This window comes from Halichoeres trimaculatus, unplaced genomic scaffold (assembly GCF_033239565.1).
Source record: "Halichoeres trimaculatus isolate MK-OKI-2021-1 unplaced genomic scaffold, fHalTri1.1 fHalTri1_scaffold_2, whole genome shotgun sequence".
Taxonomy (NCBI): Eukaryota; Metazoa; Chordata; class Actinopteri; order Labriformes; family Labridae; genus Halichoeres; species Halichoeres trimaculatus.
The window spans coordinates 29,765,076-29,785,017 of record NW_027437180.1 but is presented as its reverse complement, the minus strand read 5'-3'; the positions used below and the strand labels follow the sequence as shown (position 1 = coordinate 29,785,017).

The 19,942-nt window shown below is 39.0% G+C and overlaps 1 protein-coding gene across 1 annotated transcript; it reads left to right on the top strand.

The window, feature by feature from the left end:
- The first annotated feature begins 621 nt into the window (after positions 1-621).
- ugt8 (UDP glycosyltransferase 8) lies at positions 622-19,489 on the top strand. Its single transcript, XM_074683787.1, has 6 exons — positions 622-808; positions 5,743-6,575; positions 10,568-10,710; positions 14,791-14,867; positions 15,472-15,691; positions 16,769-19,489. Exons 2-6 carry the CDS (start codon positions 5,745-5,747, stop codon positions 17,151-17,153), a joined length of 1,656 nt encoding a protein of 551 aa, XP_074539888.1. The 5' UTR covers positions 622-808; positions 5,743-5,744; the 3' UTR covers positions 17,154-19,489.
- Positions 19,490-19,942: the final 453 nt, after the last annotated feature.

The window sequence follows — 19,942 nt, the reverse complement described above, 5'->3', positions numbered from 1 at the left end:
TCATAGCCAGTACAAAATTCCTGGGATGAGCTTCAAGAATATATGTATTCAAGTCAGAACGACAAATTTTGTGGGTAAGGAAACAGAAGTTTATCATGGTTACACCGTATCCCCATCAACGTTAATTACATAAGTGGAGTTTTGAGGGATTATTTACAGTATTATAGCTTAAAAGTTTTGCAATGAATAACTCCATAGTTAATGTATTACAACAGGTCAACAAATTGATTAGCTGTTTCATTAATTAACACATGTATTAGTTATGACTTATCAGAAATACAGCTTGAAACAAATAAGGTAAATTGTTATTTTCCAATGTTTGACACGTGTATTTTGTTCAGAGACAGGTAAAAAGGTTAATTAAGACCTATTTATCTGACAACATTACAATTCTTCACTGCTTTTCCACCTGTAGGCCAACAAACAGGGTGTCACAGGGTTGTGTTTGAGCTCAACAGTAAATCGATGGGTTGTATCAACACGGATGGTGTCACCTGTTGCAGGGCACCCGCATGAGCCAATACTCCACCCTTATTTCTGCTTTCTGAACCAACCACGGTCGGTTTTCCCCCTCTGCTGCTCCCTCCCTTCTCCATCTTAGAACACGCCTCCCACCGCCCACATGAGAGGGACTGAGAGTTTTATGTTGCCTCTGCCCATCTTCGATACTCGGGGACACATTTTACTTTAGCCCTCACTTCTTTTATTTTTGTGTTTTACTTCCCCAACACTTTAAATCCTGTTCTGGAAAATTAGGACTACTCCTGTTTCACCCCCTCTCTCTCCTTGGCTCCATTTAGGTAACAAGGTAAGGCCAACACAGGATAGCTGGAGACCTCAGGTTAAATAACAAAACTCGACATTTTGACGCTTTTAGTCGCAAAGAGAGATTCAACATTTTCGAATTTGACAGTAGGGAACTTGCCAGTGATGTTAGACCGTTTTTCCCCCTGAAAGCCCAGGTGCTGTAGTCGAAATCTCCTGAGATGCACCTGTATCGCAGGTTGCCGTGTTGCGTTCAGGTCCTTCGGCAATTATCCTTGAAGAAAAAGTTCGCTTGGTTGTGCTTCTCATTTCAACGATAGATTGATTCTCGTCCAATATTGTACCCTGTATTATTCTTTTTTAAGAACGTTATCTGTTGTTGGGAAAATTATTGCTGTGTTTACGAGACGTTTTTAACAGTTTGTTTTCTCATTATCGTGAAGATGAGTCGATAGCTGTTGGGTTGTGCTTATTTTAGACGTGACTTCGATGGCTTGGCTGTGAGGCAAAAAAACACAAAACCTACACAAAACACCGCCACGTTGAGTAGAAAATACAACTACCTGTACTGTTTAGAAACCGGCCGCAGCACATAATCTTAATATTAAATATAGGATAAACTATGGCGCCTTAAGGCACAACCTCTACCAATCTATAGCCCCGACGTAAAAAGTCATCTAATGTGTTTCAGAGGGGAAAAAAAAACCTTTGGTAGTTATGAATCAACAGGTCAGAGCTGTATGTCCTGCTTACACAAAACTCAAGTCACTGCTTATCTTGCAAACGTCAGGCTTATGAGGACAGCTTCATTTTGATTAATGTGTCCTCGAGGGATCCTTTGTATTTCTGCTTTAGCAAACAAACAGCCTGTGTGTATGTGTGTAAGTTATGAGGTGTGCCTTTACTTAAAGCTTATTATAAAGGATAAAAGGATTAATCACACCTGGATTAAGCTTTGGCTCCATGCTTCATAAATGGTGTATTTAATGATTAAGGCCATCAATTCTGACTTCATTTCTTTTTTCCCCGTGCATTATATTCATGAGTTGGTGTTGATAGCTATCCGATACTCTACCTTCTTCATTGTCTTACCTAGTATTTGTTTATTTGCTGCTTAAAGCACTTACTGGTGAGAATAAGGAGCCTGTCCGACCTGTTTTGGTGTCTTGATGTTTTCAGTGTGTGGCAGACGTAGTATGAGGTTTCAAAGTGAGGGGAAATGGAATTTAATTTCTGCAAAAGCTCTGAAGAATAAAGTCAGCTGAACCGCTGAATTGAAACCCTGCGCGTTTTAGTTGCGCCTAAACCAGCATTTAGTCAGCAGATCAGTGTGTAAAGTTTGGTTCATACCTGAAGCCAAGTAGGCCTTAGCATGTTTCATCAGGAGGAAATGGAAGGAATCTTATCAAGTAACATCTACAAATGTCTTTTGACCTTATCCTTTGTACACTTTTAAAAAATGCTGTTTAAGCAACAGCAGATTCAAGGGTTTTCACAGAGTCTATGTTGCCATTGTAAACAGCTTCTCCTCTGCCTTTGGCATGTAAGAGTCATGTCTGTTGACTGTTTGTTTTCACTACAGAACAAGATCTGAAGGCTTTAGGCTTTATCTTTGCTCATATATAAAGTGCTCTTGATAGGTATAGCGTCTTTATCTATAAGCACAAGTACACTTTGGACTTTCAGGCTTATGAGTTCTTTAACTCTTGGGTTGCAACATGAAAATACAGCCACTGAGTATTACTACTATGTGGTCGGTTTCAGATTGTGATATGCTTTGGTTAAAAATGCAGGCCTCAGTTTGTTATTTCATTACTTTGAAGTATTTTTTAGGTTATAAAATTGTACAAATAGTGTAGTTGTTGTGAGCTCTCCAGTATGATGTGAATCCTTGAATGAACAGCATGTTTAAGCCCATTAGACCTGAGGTTTTTTACAAAGTTAACTTTATCTATTTTAATGTTTAAAGCTTTGCTAACCTGTCGTCTGGCAGTTGTGCCCTTCACGGGACCCCATTCGACTTCCTCTGCTGCAAACAAACCTGAGATAAGTTAGCCACACTCCATTTGAAAGATATGAGGCAGAATAAATAGCATGGTCTGACTTGTATTTGCCTTAATATCAGCTCTTTGGAAGTCTGATTTCCTCTCAGCTTGACGCATGGAGATAATAAAACCCCACCGAGCGTGCAGCAGGGCTGCTCCTCCTGCTGTGCTAAATGTAGATAATGTTAGTCCAGATTATGGTATTACCAAGGAATAATTGGTGTATAATGAGCTGCTTGGATCACTGTGAATGGATGGAAATCCTTCCTGTAGAAGCTGTAATCTTCTAGATTTTAATAATACACTGACCAGAAGAAGAATGTGGGAATAGAATATGTGTTATAACACATTAAACACAAGTAACTCATATTTAATTTAAAAGCTTGTGGTTAGTCCAAGTGGTGGTCATCTAAATTGCAGACAAATTTTGCTTTGTAGATTTTTCATATTTTTGAGAAAGGTTTTGGAAGTCCCTTGAATCTGTCTTCACAGGGAATTAAAGCTGAGTGATAAAGAGCAGTCACGTTTCATTGAAAATTAAATACAGATCATTAATAAAGTGGCCCATTTATGCATGATGTAAAATCATCAAGGTTGATTGGAGTGCCCATTACTTTTGACAGGAAATGAAATCCAAACTACTGACATATCATGATATTGCTTACTTAATTTTATTTATTAATGTTATTGTAGAAAGGGAAGACAAAAGAGAAAGTTTGAGTGGGATGGTTGAGAGATTCTGACAAAAATGATGAAAATTAACCTTAGGGTTTACTTGACTGAAGTGCACTTAAACACATTTTCTATCCTTATTAAGTTTTCTTTTCAGCTCCTCCATCTCCCTCTAGTCTATCTCATCATTTCATGTCCTTTAAGTCTCCTAATCTAGGTAATTTCCTTAGCCCCTCCATGTGCGCAGCGTAACCAGACCCCATCGTCAGTAACTTAAGTCATGATGCATCACAGTCCCCAGTAGACAGCGTCCTGTTTCTATAGTTACCATCAACAGTCTGGGCTGAGAAGTGTTTGAAACGCTATCCTCGGGACAATGCCAAACAAAATGGCCACCACCTTCGGTCCCCTACCAAACCCCAGCTGTATGTGTAAGGGAATGTCACATTGTGTATTAACAGATGGCTTATGCGCTATTTGACAATGCTGAGATGCTATCAGGGAGATGTTAGCATAATGGTATTATGAAAGCAATCTAATATGACTTCAAAAAGCAGTTATCTTTGGCCTACTCCTCTAATCTGCAGTTGTTTAGATTGTGGGATGGAATACAAGCAAAGTCCACCCAGGGAACACCTAATGACGCCTTGGTTCATGGGGAATCTTTGAATATTTTCATTCATTTTCTCCAGAAAGTGTTACTCATTGGGGATGGAAAAAGCGGGATGATTGATGGATCGTCATAAAAAAGTTAGCAGTGTAGATGATTAATCTGAAGAAGAGGGCGGCTTGGTGTAGGCATAAGGCACAGGCCACGACATGGCGGTGTGATAATGGCTCTTTGTGTTTGCGTTTGTGAATAGAGTGGCCGGAGGTTTAGAATGACGTTGGTGCTACCCATACCATGTCAGTTCAGGCTGTGCACTGGGAGTGTGGTGGGATGAAGGGGTAGGATCAAAATAAGGAGAAAGAGGTTGATGAGGGGAAGTAAACCATGAAGGATAGAAAAAATGTAACCACACCAAAACAAAGACTTTTCATTGTCTGAGTCCCATGTCTTTGAAGAGTGTAACAGTTCCCAAAGTCTGAAATGGGATGTAAAGTGTTGGTCTTTCTTTTCCACTAAATAATGAAAAGGTTGAAGGATTATAGACCATGAACATAACTGCTTACCCTTTCTAGACTCATCTTTCTGATTATTCTAAGCAGGGATGTAACCATGCATCACAAGACAGTTAAAAATTGATACAGATGTTTGACGATTCAAATAAGTCTAAAAAAAATATTAAAAAAACAACAACACAGTGATGCCTTCTAAAAAGCAGAGGACTGTTTTTTTTTCTTAAAAAAAGATTATTTGAAGGGATTTTGTGTTTTTTATTCATCAAGTTATTTTGATGTGACATCTAATTAAAAAGTCCTTTTTTAATTTTTTTTTTTTTTTTGTTATTCAAGATAAAATATAATTTCACTTTTATTTATAAGAAAAGGACATACTTTGTTTTGCACAGTTTACCCTACCTCAGAGAATTAAAAAAGAAATTCTCTTTAATTTGTTAGAAATAAGAGAAAATATATTTTGCAATTTTTATAAAATTAAATGTTTGTGTGAGAATGTGTGTGTTTTAAATTTTGCATTCATTGCATGGTTTGTGTTTTGCAGTTGCAGAGATAATCAAAGGAATCTTTTTCAGTCATATCTTGTCTGCAAGCTCATACCTAGAAAAAAATCATTAGAAAATGTTTAGTTGACCCTGTATCAGAGTATGTATCCAATCTTGTGTTGAGTGCATCGTTAAATCCCTAATGTTAAGTAATAAATAGTACCAATACTAGTATTACGTATTAGCATTGCTATCAGCCCCAAGTACTGCCTATCACTAAGGAGTGGGAGTTGGCAAATTTCCGGTCATAAAAAAGTATTAGCCTCCTCCCAAAGAATCAAATGTTTGGGTGGATTATTATTTTATGATCATAAACACCAACAGTGCACTGTTAACAGAGAGGGCTGTGTAAGTCTAAGCTGGTGCTAACATTTGCATTTTCAGCCAATAAAACTTAAAGTTCAGATCCTGCTGGTATCAGTGACATATTCAGTTCTGGATGTTTCTCAAAGTTAGGTATTAGGACTGAAGAGGGAAAAAAAGTCATCACAGTATCTCTTGTTTAAATGTTATTAGTTTATGATTAGTTGGGACTTCCCCCTTCCTTTGTTTTGGTGCCATGTAGTGACACACTTCTTTTTTGTTTGTCATTTCAGCCATGCTACTTCCCCCGTCACTGCTCCTTCTCTTTGGCCTCCTCACCTGGAGTCCCAGTGCATCATGGGCCGCTAAAGTCATAGTAGTACCACCCATTATGTTTGAGTCCCACCTCTACATCTTCAAAACGCTGGCTACAGCGCTGCACCAGGAGGGCCATGAGACCCATTTTCTAATATCAGAGGGCCGTGACGTGCCACCCTCCTCACACTGGCACTTACAGCGTTACCCAGGGATCTTCAACAGCACCACAGCTGATAATTTCCTCCAGTCCAAAGTGTCCAACATCTTCTCAGGCCGTCTTACTTTTCTAGAACTGTTTGATATTCTTGATCACTACTCTCAAAACTGTGACGCTGTGGTTGGTAACGCTGAAGTGATGACCCGCCTAAAGGAGGCAAAATTTGACCTGCTGCTAGTGGACCCTAATGAGATGTGTGGTTTCGTGATTGCTCATATCCTGGGTGTGCAGTATGCTGTGTTCAGCACAGGCCTGTGGTACCCTGCAGAGGCAGGCGCACCTGCTCCTCTTTCATATGTACCGGAATTCAACTCTTTGCTGACAGACCGAATGTCTCTGCTCCAAAGGATCACCAACACAGCTGTGTACCTGGTGCAGCGCTTTGGAGTTCATTATATTGCTTTACCCAAGTATGACCGGATTATGAAGAAGCACGGAGTGAAGCCTCAAGTAGCCATGGCGGACCTGGTGCAGGGCAGCCGGCTGTGGATGCTGTGCACTGACATGGCCCTGGAGTTTCCCCGCCCCACCCTGCCTCATGTTGTATACATAGGAGGGATCCTTACCCAGCCTCCCAACCCACTTCCACAGGTCAGTACACATCCACACACTCACACAAAGACGGCTTTTGTTTTAGTAAAATGAGGAAATGAAGAATGTGGGAGACCTTCTGTGCAGAAACAAACAACATTAGGAAATATAGTCCTCTGTGGCCTGAAGTATATTATACTGACCATACCATACTGAAAAAATATGGCTGACCAAGTATAGGTCATGTCATGATAAAAAGGGAGAGTTTTGTTTTTTGGAAGTGGGCAAATCTAGGGTACTTGTTCAGGGGATCCTGGTTTGCTTGGGCCCTTCAGTGAGAATGAAGCAAGAAAGCTAGGTTATGAACTCTGACAAAATTTGCCACGTTATCTGGATGGCTTTTGAAAAGCCTGACCATTGCTGTGCGTAAATACTGTGTAAATGTTTTAGCACTTCCCTTTGCTCTCAGATTTCTTTTACCTTCTTTGTAGTCTCACTTATTGCTTTGTTGCCTTGAACTGATTATTTCTACCTCATTCAAAAAAACATCCGTATAAGTATTCTATACTTCATCAAATCACATCTCAGTGTTACAGAGTTTCAGCTCTTTTTGTGATCATATCCCACTCAATAAATAAAACATGTTCCTGTAGATCTGGATGTAAAAATGCACATTTCATTTTCATGTGTCCACACATGGTGTTGTTGCAGGGCTCCCCTATAAGTGCTGGAACATAAGATAAGAACTCTGTGTCCTTGGCAATAAATGCACTGATGTACAATGGTTCATTCATGGTCAAAAAATTTGACCATGATGTAATGCATGTTGTGTAGAAAGCCATTTTAATTAACATCCCTCTGAAGTAGATGTTTATTGCATTTAATCTACATTTAGAAGTCAAATTTGCATTCATTTTCCTACATCAGCATCAGTTTACAAATGAGGATGTTTCACTTTCTCATCATGTGTGCAACCAACAAGAGTTTGAAAACTTTTTACTTTTCTTTAAAAGAACCCAAGCAAACCCTGCTTCCCATTTTGTTTAATTAGGAATTATCTTTTTTAATGAACAATGATCTGTTGAATGTTTAATATTGCTCTCTCATAAAAAAAATATAAATTTGTCAGTGATGTTGTGGTTCATACTATGACCCATAAAAATGTTTTAACCAATGGAATAAAGCCCCACCTTATCTTACCCATGAATAGGGATGGGTGCCTTTCAGATTTGAAACGATACAGTACCAATGCCCGGTACCTGGCAAATGGTACCAGTACTCAACGGTACCAATTTTCGGTATTTTTTTGTGTGTTTATATTGTAAAAAACATAAATTTGTTTAATAATAAAATATATATTTTTTTCAGTTTAACATATTTATTCTTCAATATTTAACCTTACAATGCTGTGTTCAAGTCCAGCTTGGAAAATTGCCTACTCTTTTGCTCCCTCACAGTCACAAGGATACAAAACATGATACCTTTTGATTTTACATGAATCGGTACCAGGTACTTATAAAAGAATTTGGTTGGTACCAATAAAAGTACCTGATTCAGTACCCATCCCTACCCATTAATCTTTGTGTTGGGTAGCTCGAGTACAACATACGTGGATACTGTATATGGATTTCTTTCCCACATTCTCTGGAGAGACAATGAGTTCAATCAAGGGTAGATACAGAAAATACTTCCTTCTCTTGTAGCTGTCGATAGTGTCCACAAAGCACTCCTGTATTGATGACACTGGGGTGAGGATGGGTATGGGATGAATAGACAGTCGATGCTTAAGCAGAGAGGGCGTGGAGTCATGAAGAGCAGAGGCGGGTGGTGACGTGGGGTTAAGTCCAGCAAACGTTCGGACGCCGATAGCGAGAAGCGTCGGTATCCACTGCGGGGGGTTTTGGAATGCCTCTCAAGCCAATAGGGAGCATTGTGCCACGCTGTGTGGACGGAGTTAGAATGGAAGTGGAGGGAGAACGAGGTCATTGTTCTGACCAGTGCTCTGGGGACACTGAGACTCTTTTATGGGGTCACTGAGGCTGCGTTGTGGGGACAGTACAACCCAGTGTGCCCCTGAGGTTGCTCCGTGCCAGGGCCGACCACAGCTGGACAGTTAGCCTACCTCCCTCTACTCATCCTCCAACATGGTGCTCCTTCGTCTCCTTTTACCAAGTCTCACTCCAAACTGTTGTGGTTATTTTACCTCCAATTATTAAATTAAATCCACAACAAATAACTCCTGACAGTGTTGTTGGAGCTCCAAAATTAATTCGTATTGCTCTTAAATGTTTGTAGAGTGGGCTTTAGTGTAAACAAGGAGTGTATATGAAGGTTGTCTGAGGCCTCTTAAACGAGTTTTGTGGAGCAGGTGGTATGTTGTAAATTACAACCAGTCAGCATTGCTGTGAGTCCAGGACAGTAAACATTTAAAACATGCAAAAGAGCAGACAGTGTGTACAATGTCACTGTTCACAGAGCAGATTAGTGTTTATGGGTTCCCCAAATTTACAACTGCAGATTTGTTAACTTATTCAGTACACAGATGTTTTCTAGATAGTAAAACAGGGATCTGTTTAGTAGGAGTGGGTGAAAAAAAAAATCAGTATATGTTTACAATATGGGATTTTTTGGCATTATCAAAATCGTGATTCTTTCTCAAAAAATCATTTTTTTTCAAGTACAAATTCTTTATTTCAGTCTTCGTTTTTGAACTGGATTGGAAAAAAGTTACCACTTTTCTCTGGCAGAGGGTGAAATATTTCTTTCTCACTCATGTGATGTGCATTTTATGGGAAATTATGGCTCCTGGTATAGTCTGTAGACGTTATCTTTTTTACATGGTCTGGTGTTAAAAAGCAAACTAAAGATCGTTAATATCAAGGAATCACACTCTAAATCAAATCGACACCCCAGAAATTGTAATAGTATTGAATCGTGAGAATAGCATATCGTCCCAGCCCAACTGTTTGGTGTGGTACTTTTGGAGCAGAAGTTTCAAAAGTTCATCTCACAAACTGAAGAATAAAGTTTACAAAAAACCCAAAACTTTTTTTAGCTGAAGCTTTTCATAAAAAAGATGACGATCATTTGATTAAAGTAGCCATCAGCATTGACTGTCTCCACCTTAGATCCTGAGGTGATTCCCTCCCCAGATGTTCCAAAGTTAGGGCTTAAGACTTCTTAAGTTATGTGACATCTTTGGTTTCCCTGGTGTCAAGTAATGCTTAGTTCTTGTGTTGCTTGGGTTCCTGTGTCTTCTGTTGTTGGGTCAGCATATTGCACTTTTAAAGTTAAATTAGTGTGATTGTTATCATTGTACTTTAATATGAAGTAATGACTTATAATCCAGCACTTGACTTCATTCCAAAACACAAAGGCTTATCTTGTCTTTACTCGTTGCTTTGAGGCGTTGACTTTATTTGCTTAACTTTATTGGGCAGCGTCATGTATTTTCCATCCCATGTCTTGCTCGGTTACTCCTTTGTGGGGTAGTATACATATCCTGTAGATGTATTAAAGCTGTCTGAATGGAATTATTTCAGCAACCTGCTGTTTTAACGGAATCACTAGGACAGAAACTGTCAAATTTTTTCTGTCTCTGAAGATTTTTAGTTATCTTTCTTATCAAACCTTTGTACTCGCTGATTGTTGATAGAGCTCATTTATCATGGTTTGTGAGTCTTGGCATCCCTATGAACCTGTAAATCATTCAGAATTTGTGTACTTGTGTGTGTTTGTGTATGTGTGTATGTGAGAGGAGAACACTCGAATAAAGTCTCAACCACAAAGGTGTGGCTGAAAGTAAATATGATCAGTTTGTTTTATGATTTTTTTTTTTTTTTCAACCATGGTTGTACTTTGAATATTTTTAGATATGAGCTAGATATGACCCAGCAACTTAACGCCATTAATAACGTAATCGACTAGAGTGTTGTTTAATGTTTTTAAAATAATAAAGTGTTGCCTTGCTTACCTTTTAACCTTTCTACATAGCAAATAACTCTTTCAGCTTTCCTCTCAGCTCTCATTGTCTGTCTCTGATGTTTCCTCAGGACTTTGAGGCATGGGTGAATGACACAGCGGAGCATGGTTTTGTGGTTGTGTCGTTTGGTGCTGGGGTCAAGTACCTTTCTCATGACATCGCTCACAAACTGGCAGGCGCCCTCGCCAGACTGCCCCAGCGTGTCGTCTGGAGGTAAAGTTTTCTTTCTATCACTCACAGAGTTTTTTTAAACAGAGTCTTTAGTGAGTCTGAGTTACTGACTGTCCTCCACTCTGTCTTATGTGGAAGAAACTGCAGTTCTTCCCATGACCATTTTTTTCCTATTTGTTTAGTGACATGTTATAAATTGTAGGGAAACATGGTGTTCCTCTCAGAGTCTGTGTCCAGAGACCAAAGTTCATGTCCCCACCTCACTTTAGCTCCAGGGTTTTATCTGAGGTCATCAAGATGAGCTAAGAGCAGCGGTGGAGTCTGTAGAGTCTGAGTACTCATCCTGACAAACTAAAGAAAAGACACACCGATGAAGGCTTCACGGTGTAGTAGTATTGATTTGATTTAATTCAGAAATATTTTTTGAGGGATTTATTTTTGCGTCCTGCTCAAAAATATTCAAATCAGTTTTCATTGATGAAAAAATTCACATTAGTGTAACTTTCAGTACAAAATAAGCAGTACATGAATTTGAATTCAAATTACACTGACGAGTCATAAAGTTTAATTTGATGGTCGAAGAACTATGGATCTGCGGAGTGCTTTGTAATCTTTTGCTCACATGCGTTATTTTTTTATTTGGTGCAAGGTCCCATTTGTCTTCAACTGATAAACTCTGAGCAATAAACCCATGCTCATCTCCCCTTATAGTATCTTTGTTGCCTTTTACAACTCTGTAGAGCCATGGTACAGGCAGAATAAGCTTGCGATGGAGTAACTCGAACACCTCCAACATCTGTGCATAAAAAAGTGAATTGTTATGTGTGCAGGATGCATAATGATGAAAATTCCTTCCTGGGGTTATCTAAAATGCTTATGCTTGCCCTGAGATAGAGATAGGTGTGATTGAAATCTAATCTCTTTCAATTATTTACGCAGCAACAATCCATTGTTCTTGACCTCAGCAGGGAAATGCAAAAACTAAAAGGAGGAAAGCAGAACTGATAAAGCAGAAAAAATAAACAGAGGTGCCGTGAGTTTCACAGAGCTTTGAAATCCCAACCTAAATCTGTTAATCCTTAACTCTTGTTCATATATATTGAAGAGTTTGGGATTTACCAACTCTATAGGCTGAGGTTTTGTGTCATTTTATACTGTTCCAGACATACCATCCGCTTCGGTATGTTCAAATAGTGCATGATAAAAACGAATCAAAGGAACAAAGCCCTGCTATATATGTGCATATATACACTCTGTCTGCTCACCTGGCTACTGAGTTAATGTTAGATGAAGGTCTGCAGAGGTTGTTGGCTGGCTTATGTGGTTTTCACTGGAACAAAAGCTCTGCTACACAAGTGACCATGAATTCATACCTGACACAGGTAACCTTTCATTAAGAATGTCTATACCACATTATTATAGGTTTTGAGATGAAAGTTGTTTTTATCTAAATCTAGATCATAAATTCACTGGTGCTAAACTCAGTCTCTAAGTTTTTCTGAGGTCTCTGGTATTTATGTAGCACTGTGGAAATGTTTTTTTTATTGTGACACCCAAGACAAGGATTTACTCAGGATTTATGTTGGGAGGTGATGTAAATCCCCTATCAAGGGCCTTTACATAAATGGTCTTACCGAGCAGTTTTTACGCAATTTGCATGTGTTTTGACCAATATTTCAACCTTTTTGCCATTTCTAACATGGCCGATTTCAACGTGTCTTCTTATCTTTTGAAGGTTTTGTTTAAAAACCTGAAGAAATGATCTACCTGTGGTGTACCATTAACAGCCCTCTGTGGTATGCTGTGAGCAAGTTAAGCACCATTGTGAAATATTTTGAGGATAGGGATCAGACAAGGAGTTGGCTTTGTCTGGCACAGGTGAACTAAAAGATATTGCTCTATTAAACATTGTAAATCAATTTAAGTGTCTAATTGGCTAATAAGAGTCTCATGTAATCTCCAAGACTTTGAATACAGTATTATATTATAATGTGGCAGTCAGTAGCTCTTCTAAACCAAGAGGATGGAAACAGGAAGAGGGCTGATGTGAGGGACAGTGACCAAGCCAAATGAATCGTGTCATTGATAATTGGCCACATGAATGTAGGCTTTGATTGGCAGGACAGTGAATTGGTGCTTTGTTTAGGAGAGAAAGAGAGATGAAAGAGTCTGAGTTGGGGAGGGGAGGAGACAGAGATGGACGGATGGGGGTTATTTGGCCATGTACAGAAGACAAAAGTTTGAAACTTAAATGTCTGCGACTTAGCAAGCAGAACCCTTCCCCTTTTGTCTGTTTGAAAGGGTAAAAGTGATCGACAATGTTTCCTTTTTTTGACTCCATGCAGCGTGTTAATCATTTCACTGAGCTTCCTGTAGATACAGCGTGTTTTGTTCTCACTACAACACAATGCATGTATGGATGCTGAGACCTTGAGCATGCTGAACAATCCAACTCTAAATGATTTAGACAGAAGTAATTATCAACGCTCAAAACTTGATTGGATCAAACGATGTGAGTTCACTGAAAGTGACTGGAAGTCTAAACAGAGGGGAAACTAGTCCATGGTGGAACGATCGCTCATTTCATATTGGGAGTCAGCAACAGCCTGCAACAAGCCCGCTCCAGGGAATTTGCACTTTTACATTAAATCTGCATAGGTAGATCATTGTGAGTATATGGTGTGTAATTTTACGTTTTATTATGGTCGTGTGGAAGCAGGACAGCCTTGAAAACCTCACAACTTCTCCTCGGGAGTTCAAACCCAGGTCCCACTGACTTATGTCCTGAATTAACTTATCACTAAGCTGTGGCTAACTCATGACTGGCCCCAGTGGCTGTGCAAGTGTGTGAATGGGATTTGTTTATCTTTGATAACAATCAAAACAGAATACATATTGAAGAAAAATAACAAATAATTTCACAGAAGTGACAATGAAATACCAAAATGTGTTTTAGATAACTGACTTATTAATGACACATTAGCCTCCGACAGGTGGTAAAGCTGGTCAGCTAATCCAGAGAAATTTACAGAAAAGATTACAGGACCTTTAAGTTATGGAGCTTGCTGATAAAAAGCTCAGCATACATCCCCATCCTGAATGTGTGCCATGTCATTCTACTTGTGATTTTTAAACATCTTTTGATAAAATAAGAGAAAATAAACACTGCTTATATGTAGGTGTCCATATACTTGAACAAATTTATCACTAATCTGCAGCCAACTGTAGCTTTGTTTTTACTCAAGAATTTGTGTAATTTTTATGTCAAACTTACACACTGACAGAATCTCTTATTCATCTTAAAAATGGCTAAGTTTCTTTGAAAACAGTGATGGCTGAAAGATAAGTTGTTTTAATAAAAAAGAAGATTAGAGTTGGGGTTAAGTTGTAAAAAATATTTTCAACAAAATTCGGTCATAGATTTTTTTCCATCTCATTCTCACTGCCTCTTTTTTTGTGTTTCTGACAAATGAAGTTAGCGTAACTATAAATTGTACCTGTTCAGCTTTTGCTCCACACCTTCATGTGATATTTTGCTATTCACTCAGTTATTGACCCATAGATGGATACATGTCTGAAACATACTCTTTAAACTAAACAGTGTCAAAGATTTTACATATAAAATACTAACAGTGCTCGAAAAGGTTCTTAAGTGCCAAACTTTCAGAGACCTTACAAAGGACTGGTTGTGAAACTTAAACTGCCATTGAAATCTACTCTGACTAGACTGATGAAAACAAAATGTCCAGCTCTAAGCAAACAGCAGTAGACAAGAAGTAAACTGTTAAAAAGAACTTCTTCAACACATTTCGTACTGTGGTGGGTCTGTGGTGGGTCTGTGGTGGGTCTGTGGTGGATATATGAAGTGAGTGCGCATTCATTTGACAGCCAAGTGCTATTCATACACTGTATTTCCAAGGTCATGGTGGTCAAATATACTTTATGCCATTGGTGTTGACATAAAGTAAATTTAATACTACAGCAGGTGCTTGGACTGAATGAAAGTCAAGTGACACGATTTTTCACTTTATGTTTACACGCCATAGAGCACACACACTCCTCATACATTGCATAACCATGTGCTGCTTTGTTCCTTCATCATTCCTCCATTTCTTTTCTTAGATTTTCTGGTGTTCCACCCAGTAACCTTGGAAACAACACCAAGCTTGTTGATTGGATGCCTCAGAATGATTTACTGGGTGAGTCTATAAAGGAATTATGTAATGTTTACCTCAACCTCTTATTCCACTTTAAGGTTTAAAATTAACCTTAAGAGTCTTTTCAATTGAAGTGTCTTAAGTGAAATGTCTTTTATACCAAATTTTAACTCTCCTTGAATGACCCAGGATACTTTACAAACTTGTTTCTGTGCTTGGGTTCACACCTTCTCATTAACCACAGGGTTGTGTGGAATGTGAACGGGTAAACACATTTGCACACTTTAATGTGGAGGAATGCACAACTGCGTTTTCATATTAACAGCTCGCATTGTCTTTGGGAAAGGATTAACAACACCTCTAGCCCATGACTGCAAGTGCTGCATGTCTGGCATTTTAACCCTTTAAAGCCTGATCCATTGAAAAAATAGCTAAAAATAATCCAATATTTTGGAACCAAGATTCTTTTATTGACCCTTTCAACAAAATTCCCTGGATCCCCTTATAAAGCAGTTTCGGTGATCTCACAAAGCATGTAAAATGTAGATAAATAACCTAAAAGTAATCCACCTTGTAGAAAGATGACGTAATGAGAATATAACACTAAACATGCTAATTTTCATTCCTCACCCCTCCTGTTCTCCAGGCCATGCCAACACCAGGGCATTCCTGAGCCACGGTGGCCTGAACAGCATCTACGAGGCCATGTACCACGGGGTGCCAGTGGTGGGCGTGCCCCTGTTTGGGGACCACTATGACACCATGACCCGTGTGGCTGCCAAAGGCATGGGTATCATGCTACACTGGAAGTACATGAGTGAAGAGGACTTGTACACAGCGCTGACCAGTGTCATCAAAGATAACAAGTGAGACAGTCGATTCTTGTTTTCACAGTCACAGATTAATTATAGTAAAAGTGTTTCTCAGTGCCATCTGGTGACTGTGTATGGAATCATGAGATAATGTACATCTTAACTTCTGAAAAAGAAATGTCTGCAACAATGTACTGTTGGAACTGCACTGATGGCAGTAATAAACTGCTGACCTTTTTATCAGGGATGCAAGATATTGGATTCTTGCCGATATCCGATATGCCGATATGCCGATATATCAAAACCCCCTCTGGCCGATACCGATACCGACAATCACAAGTTTGTTTGTTTTTTTCACTGTAAAGAAAGCTAAGTCTATCCTGTACTGGAATTTATATGTTAAACTAATTGTGACGGTCTTATTTGTTTAAGAAACACACATAAAACAAGACAGAAAACATTTGATTTTATCATAAACAAGAAATGTATTATTTTTTCAAACTCAAGATATTCAGTATTTAAATACAGAAAAATAATTTCTTTCGATCACATGAACTTTAAATGTACAATGCATTTTTAAGCATAACCAAGTTGCATCTGATTATTTTAGAGCTACTGTAACAACCTGGTGACAGACACAGAGCTCTGCAGTGCAAATAAATGAAGTGCTACATTTTATTTAAGGAGCTTATTTTTCAGATGGAAAATAATAATAATCCTAACTGAATAGCAGCTTATCGGCTGTGCCTATCGGCAGAAATTTTCATATCTGCCGATACCGATAAACGTGTTTTTAAGCTTTTATTAGCCGATACCGATATTGTGCCGATAATATCATGCATCCCTAATTTTTATAGTAATTTTATTTTTCTTTCACGGTTAAACTTTGCTAAGCTTAACAGATCTCATTTCTTTTACTAGATTCTCTTTGCAGGTTGATATGATTAGTGCCAATCCTTTAGATTCAGTGTTCAGACCTGGACACTAATTGAAGTGAATGTCAGACTTAAGTGTCATATAATTGAACAATTGGATTTAAACATTCGACATAACTGTGTAATAAAACAAAACTGTTTTTCACACATGATGCTAAAAAACTATAATGTCAACTCTCTGCTTTTCTCTCATCAGGTATCGGCAGCAGGCCCGTACCCTCTCCAACATCCACAAAGACCAGCCAGGCCACCCTGTGACCAGAGCTGTCTATTGGATTAGCTACATCCTACGACACCATGGTGCCAATCACCTGCGCTCTGCTGTTTACGATATATCCCCCTTCCAGTACTTCCTGGTGGATGTGGTTCTTTCTGTAGGGGCCGCCTTGGCTCTGACTGTCTTTGCACTGAGACGGTTTGCACAGCTACTGAGGGGAAATGGTAAGGACCAGGGCAGAGGGGGCAACGTTGACACTGATGACGGTAATCTAACAGCTAATGGACATTGTCATAGCGAAAGCATGTCTAATGGGAAACACAAACGCAATGGCTCCCTGAAGAATGAAAAGAAGATAAATTAATGTTTGGAACAGCCAAGAGGGACGAAGAATAAGCTGCCCCAAGGGCTCAGCTCGGGGATTTGTTTCGTGGTTTTTATAGAAGCTTTGAAGGGAAGCTGTTCTTAGGTCTGCATTGAGAGGCTGAAGGATGACAGAGCAAAAAGCAATGGGTGCTCTAAATGTATGTGTGGCTGTGTGTATGTGTGTTCGTGATGTATGTGTGTGTATGCACTGAGTCGAATTTAACGAAAACTCCTAACAACAGCAGCTACAGAGAAATTGGAAAGTCATCGAGGATGAAACAGAGGAAAGGCAGTGGAGGACGTTGTTCATAAATGTCAGTATCCTCATCCTGCATGCCTGCCGTCTTCCTCACCAGTGGAAGGATGAAGAAGAGGGGAAACCCTGAGCGCCAATCCCTCACCTTTTAGAACAAAACAAGGAAACAGAAGAATAGCTTTTGAATTATTTAGGATTTTAATGTTTTTAACTGCTTGAAATGAAGGTAAACTGTAAATAGAGGACAAATCTATTTATTACTGTACAAATACATTTAACAATGGACCTTTTTAACCTTAATTTTGTTTTTAATTTATTTCATGCATCTGTGGTATGATAGTGTAATGGTGGATGTACACTCCCTTCTCTGAGCTAACATCGTGCAGCTGTCATTGTAAGTGTGCACACTGCTTAGTACTGTGGCATTAATTTTAGCCTCCTTCCTCAGTAAAGACAACATTTGACTATGCTTCAGAGCGAAACCTTCCATTTTTCCCCAGCAGAATGTTTGCTCTGGTAGAAAGATAAAAAGATAATTATGAAAAATCAAGAGTACTAAGAATACTGTGGATAAATTCCGCTAGAAGAGAAATGTGCTCAGGCCCTTCCAGTCAGGTGATCAGGGATGAGTCAGAGCATTATTGATTCATGATAACTCACTCTGCTAGTCCTACATCTTAATTCTGCATCCCTTTTCTATTTATTTATTTATGGGGACGGATTCATCACTTGATTGCCATTTTTAGTGCTACACTTCACTTCTTACGCCACCCCTCTCTAATTAAATTAATTCTTAACACGCTGTAAGTCTGTTTGGTTTAAATGTTCAGGTTCATGTAAAAAGTGAGCACACCCTGTTAAATCACATTAACTGAATGTGTGAATGATAAACTCTGTGTATGTTGGCTTTTTTAAGAATGCTTGATTATTGGTTGATTATTTGTTGGCTGCATAGCCTCCAGACTGAGTTTGTGGACGATACAGTGCAGTTGTGGTTTGCTTTCCCCGCTGTGTGTGTGTAAACAACCACTGGCTTTTGTGCTCTTCTGTGAAGTCACATCATGAGTGTTTGGCCGTGAAAAGGTTTTTAAAGTCAAAGGAGAATAAGCAGCTTCTTCCAGTACCATTTTTTTAATCACCCATTGTGTCAATCTATTCCATCACAACACTTGTTTCTTTGCTACAGTGTCTGTTATTTTCCAGGTATAAAACCAACAGGCTACACTCAAACTATCTCCATCCTTTTTTTCCTGCAGCACATTTTAAAACATTAAAATTGTGAACTGCGCCCACAATTGGCATTTTTATTGATAAGATGATCTCACACTGACAATAAGGCAAAGAAATGTAAAGAAAACTGAAGAAATGTTATGACATGACCTGTCGAAGCTGTTGAGGACCTAACATTCAACCAGCACACTCACAGTATTTCCACACATCCTGTACAATAATTAAGCAAAGCTTCCTGATCTCCCTTTCTCTGTGAGCTACCATTACACCTGCACAGGCTGACCCAGCCCTGCTGAAAACACACTCTGTTTTACTTGAATCATCATCATTATCACCTGCAACAACTTCAGCTTGTTGTGAGAGGTGAGCAAGCCTGCAGGTGCTTCACAAGCTATGAACAGAGTCTGGTGAGAAAGAAAATATTTTTTTGAGGTTGTTACTTTTTTTTGAACTGTTGTTTCAGTATTAATGTTCTTTCCCACTCTGTCAGACATCCATCTTGTACTTGTATGTTTCCATACCTACTTTGAACTCTGACTCACATTGTGCCTGTTCTCGTGACGTTTGTTATTAATCAGCTTGAAAACGGTCTTTGTCCTGATGTCATAAGTGCACTTGTCCCATTTTCCACCTCTCTTTCTCTCTGTAACACTCCTGGTGTTTTCTGCCCTTTGTACTCATGTCTTGTTCCTTACGTCCACTCCTTAATATCAGATGTCTCAGTTTAACCTCTTAAATTACAAACTTCATTTTACTTTGATTTCAAAATGTCATAAAGTCCTCAATTTTCTTGTCATGTGTGTCCATGTTGTAAATAGATCATTGTAAACAAAACTAATGCTGAATAAAAGGACATATTTTGTTTGCAGATGGTTGAAACTTTTACTTTGTTAAACATGATGATGAGTATTTTAGAAATTAGAGGCAGAAAGATGAAACTGCTGATGGAAAGTGGAGGCAGAGTCCTGATGTGATGACTAAAGCATGCTTTTTATTCCATTCCTTTTAATTGTTCTTTATATACGCCAGGTTTTTCAGACCCAACATGACTGATGGTGATTACAGCGGTCAAAGCTGCCAGACTCTGACAGGGGATGTATAGCCTTTCTGTTGGGAATTGTTTCCAAGCAGCAAGAGGTTCTGTAGGTATCAAATGGTAGAATCATCTAAAGTAGCCTACTGCACACACACAAGGACACAAGCCGAGTGGATAGATAGTGTTATCTAATGCTGTATACTCATGCTGAGTGAGGCGGGGGTAACAAAACACCCGGCCTGCCCTGCCTCGCTCACTGGCCCTG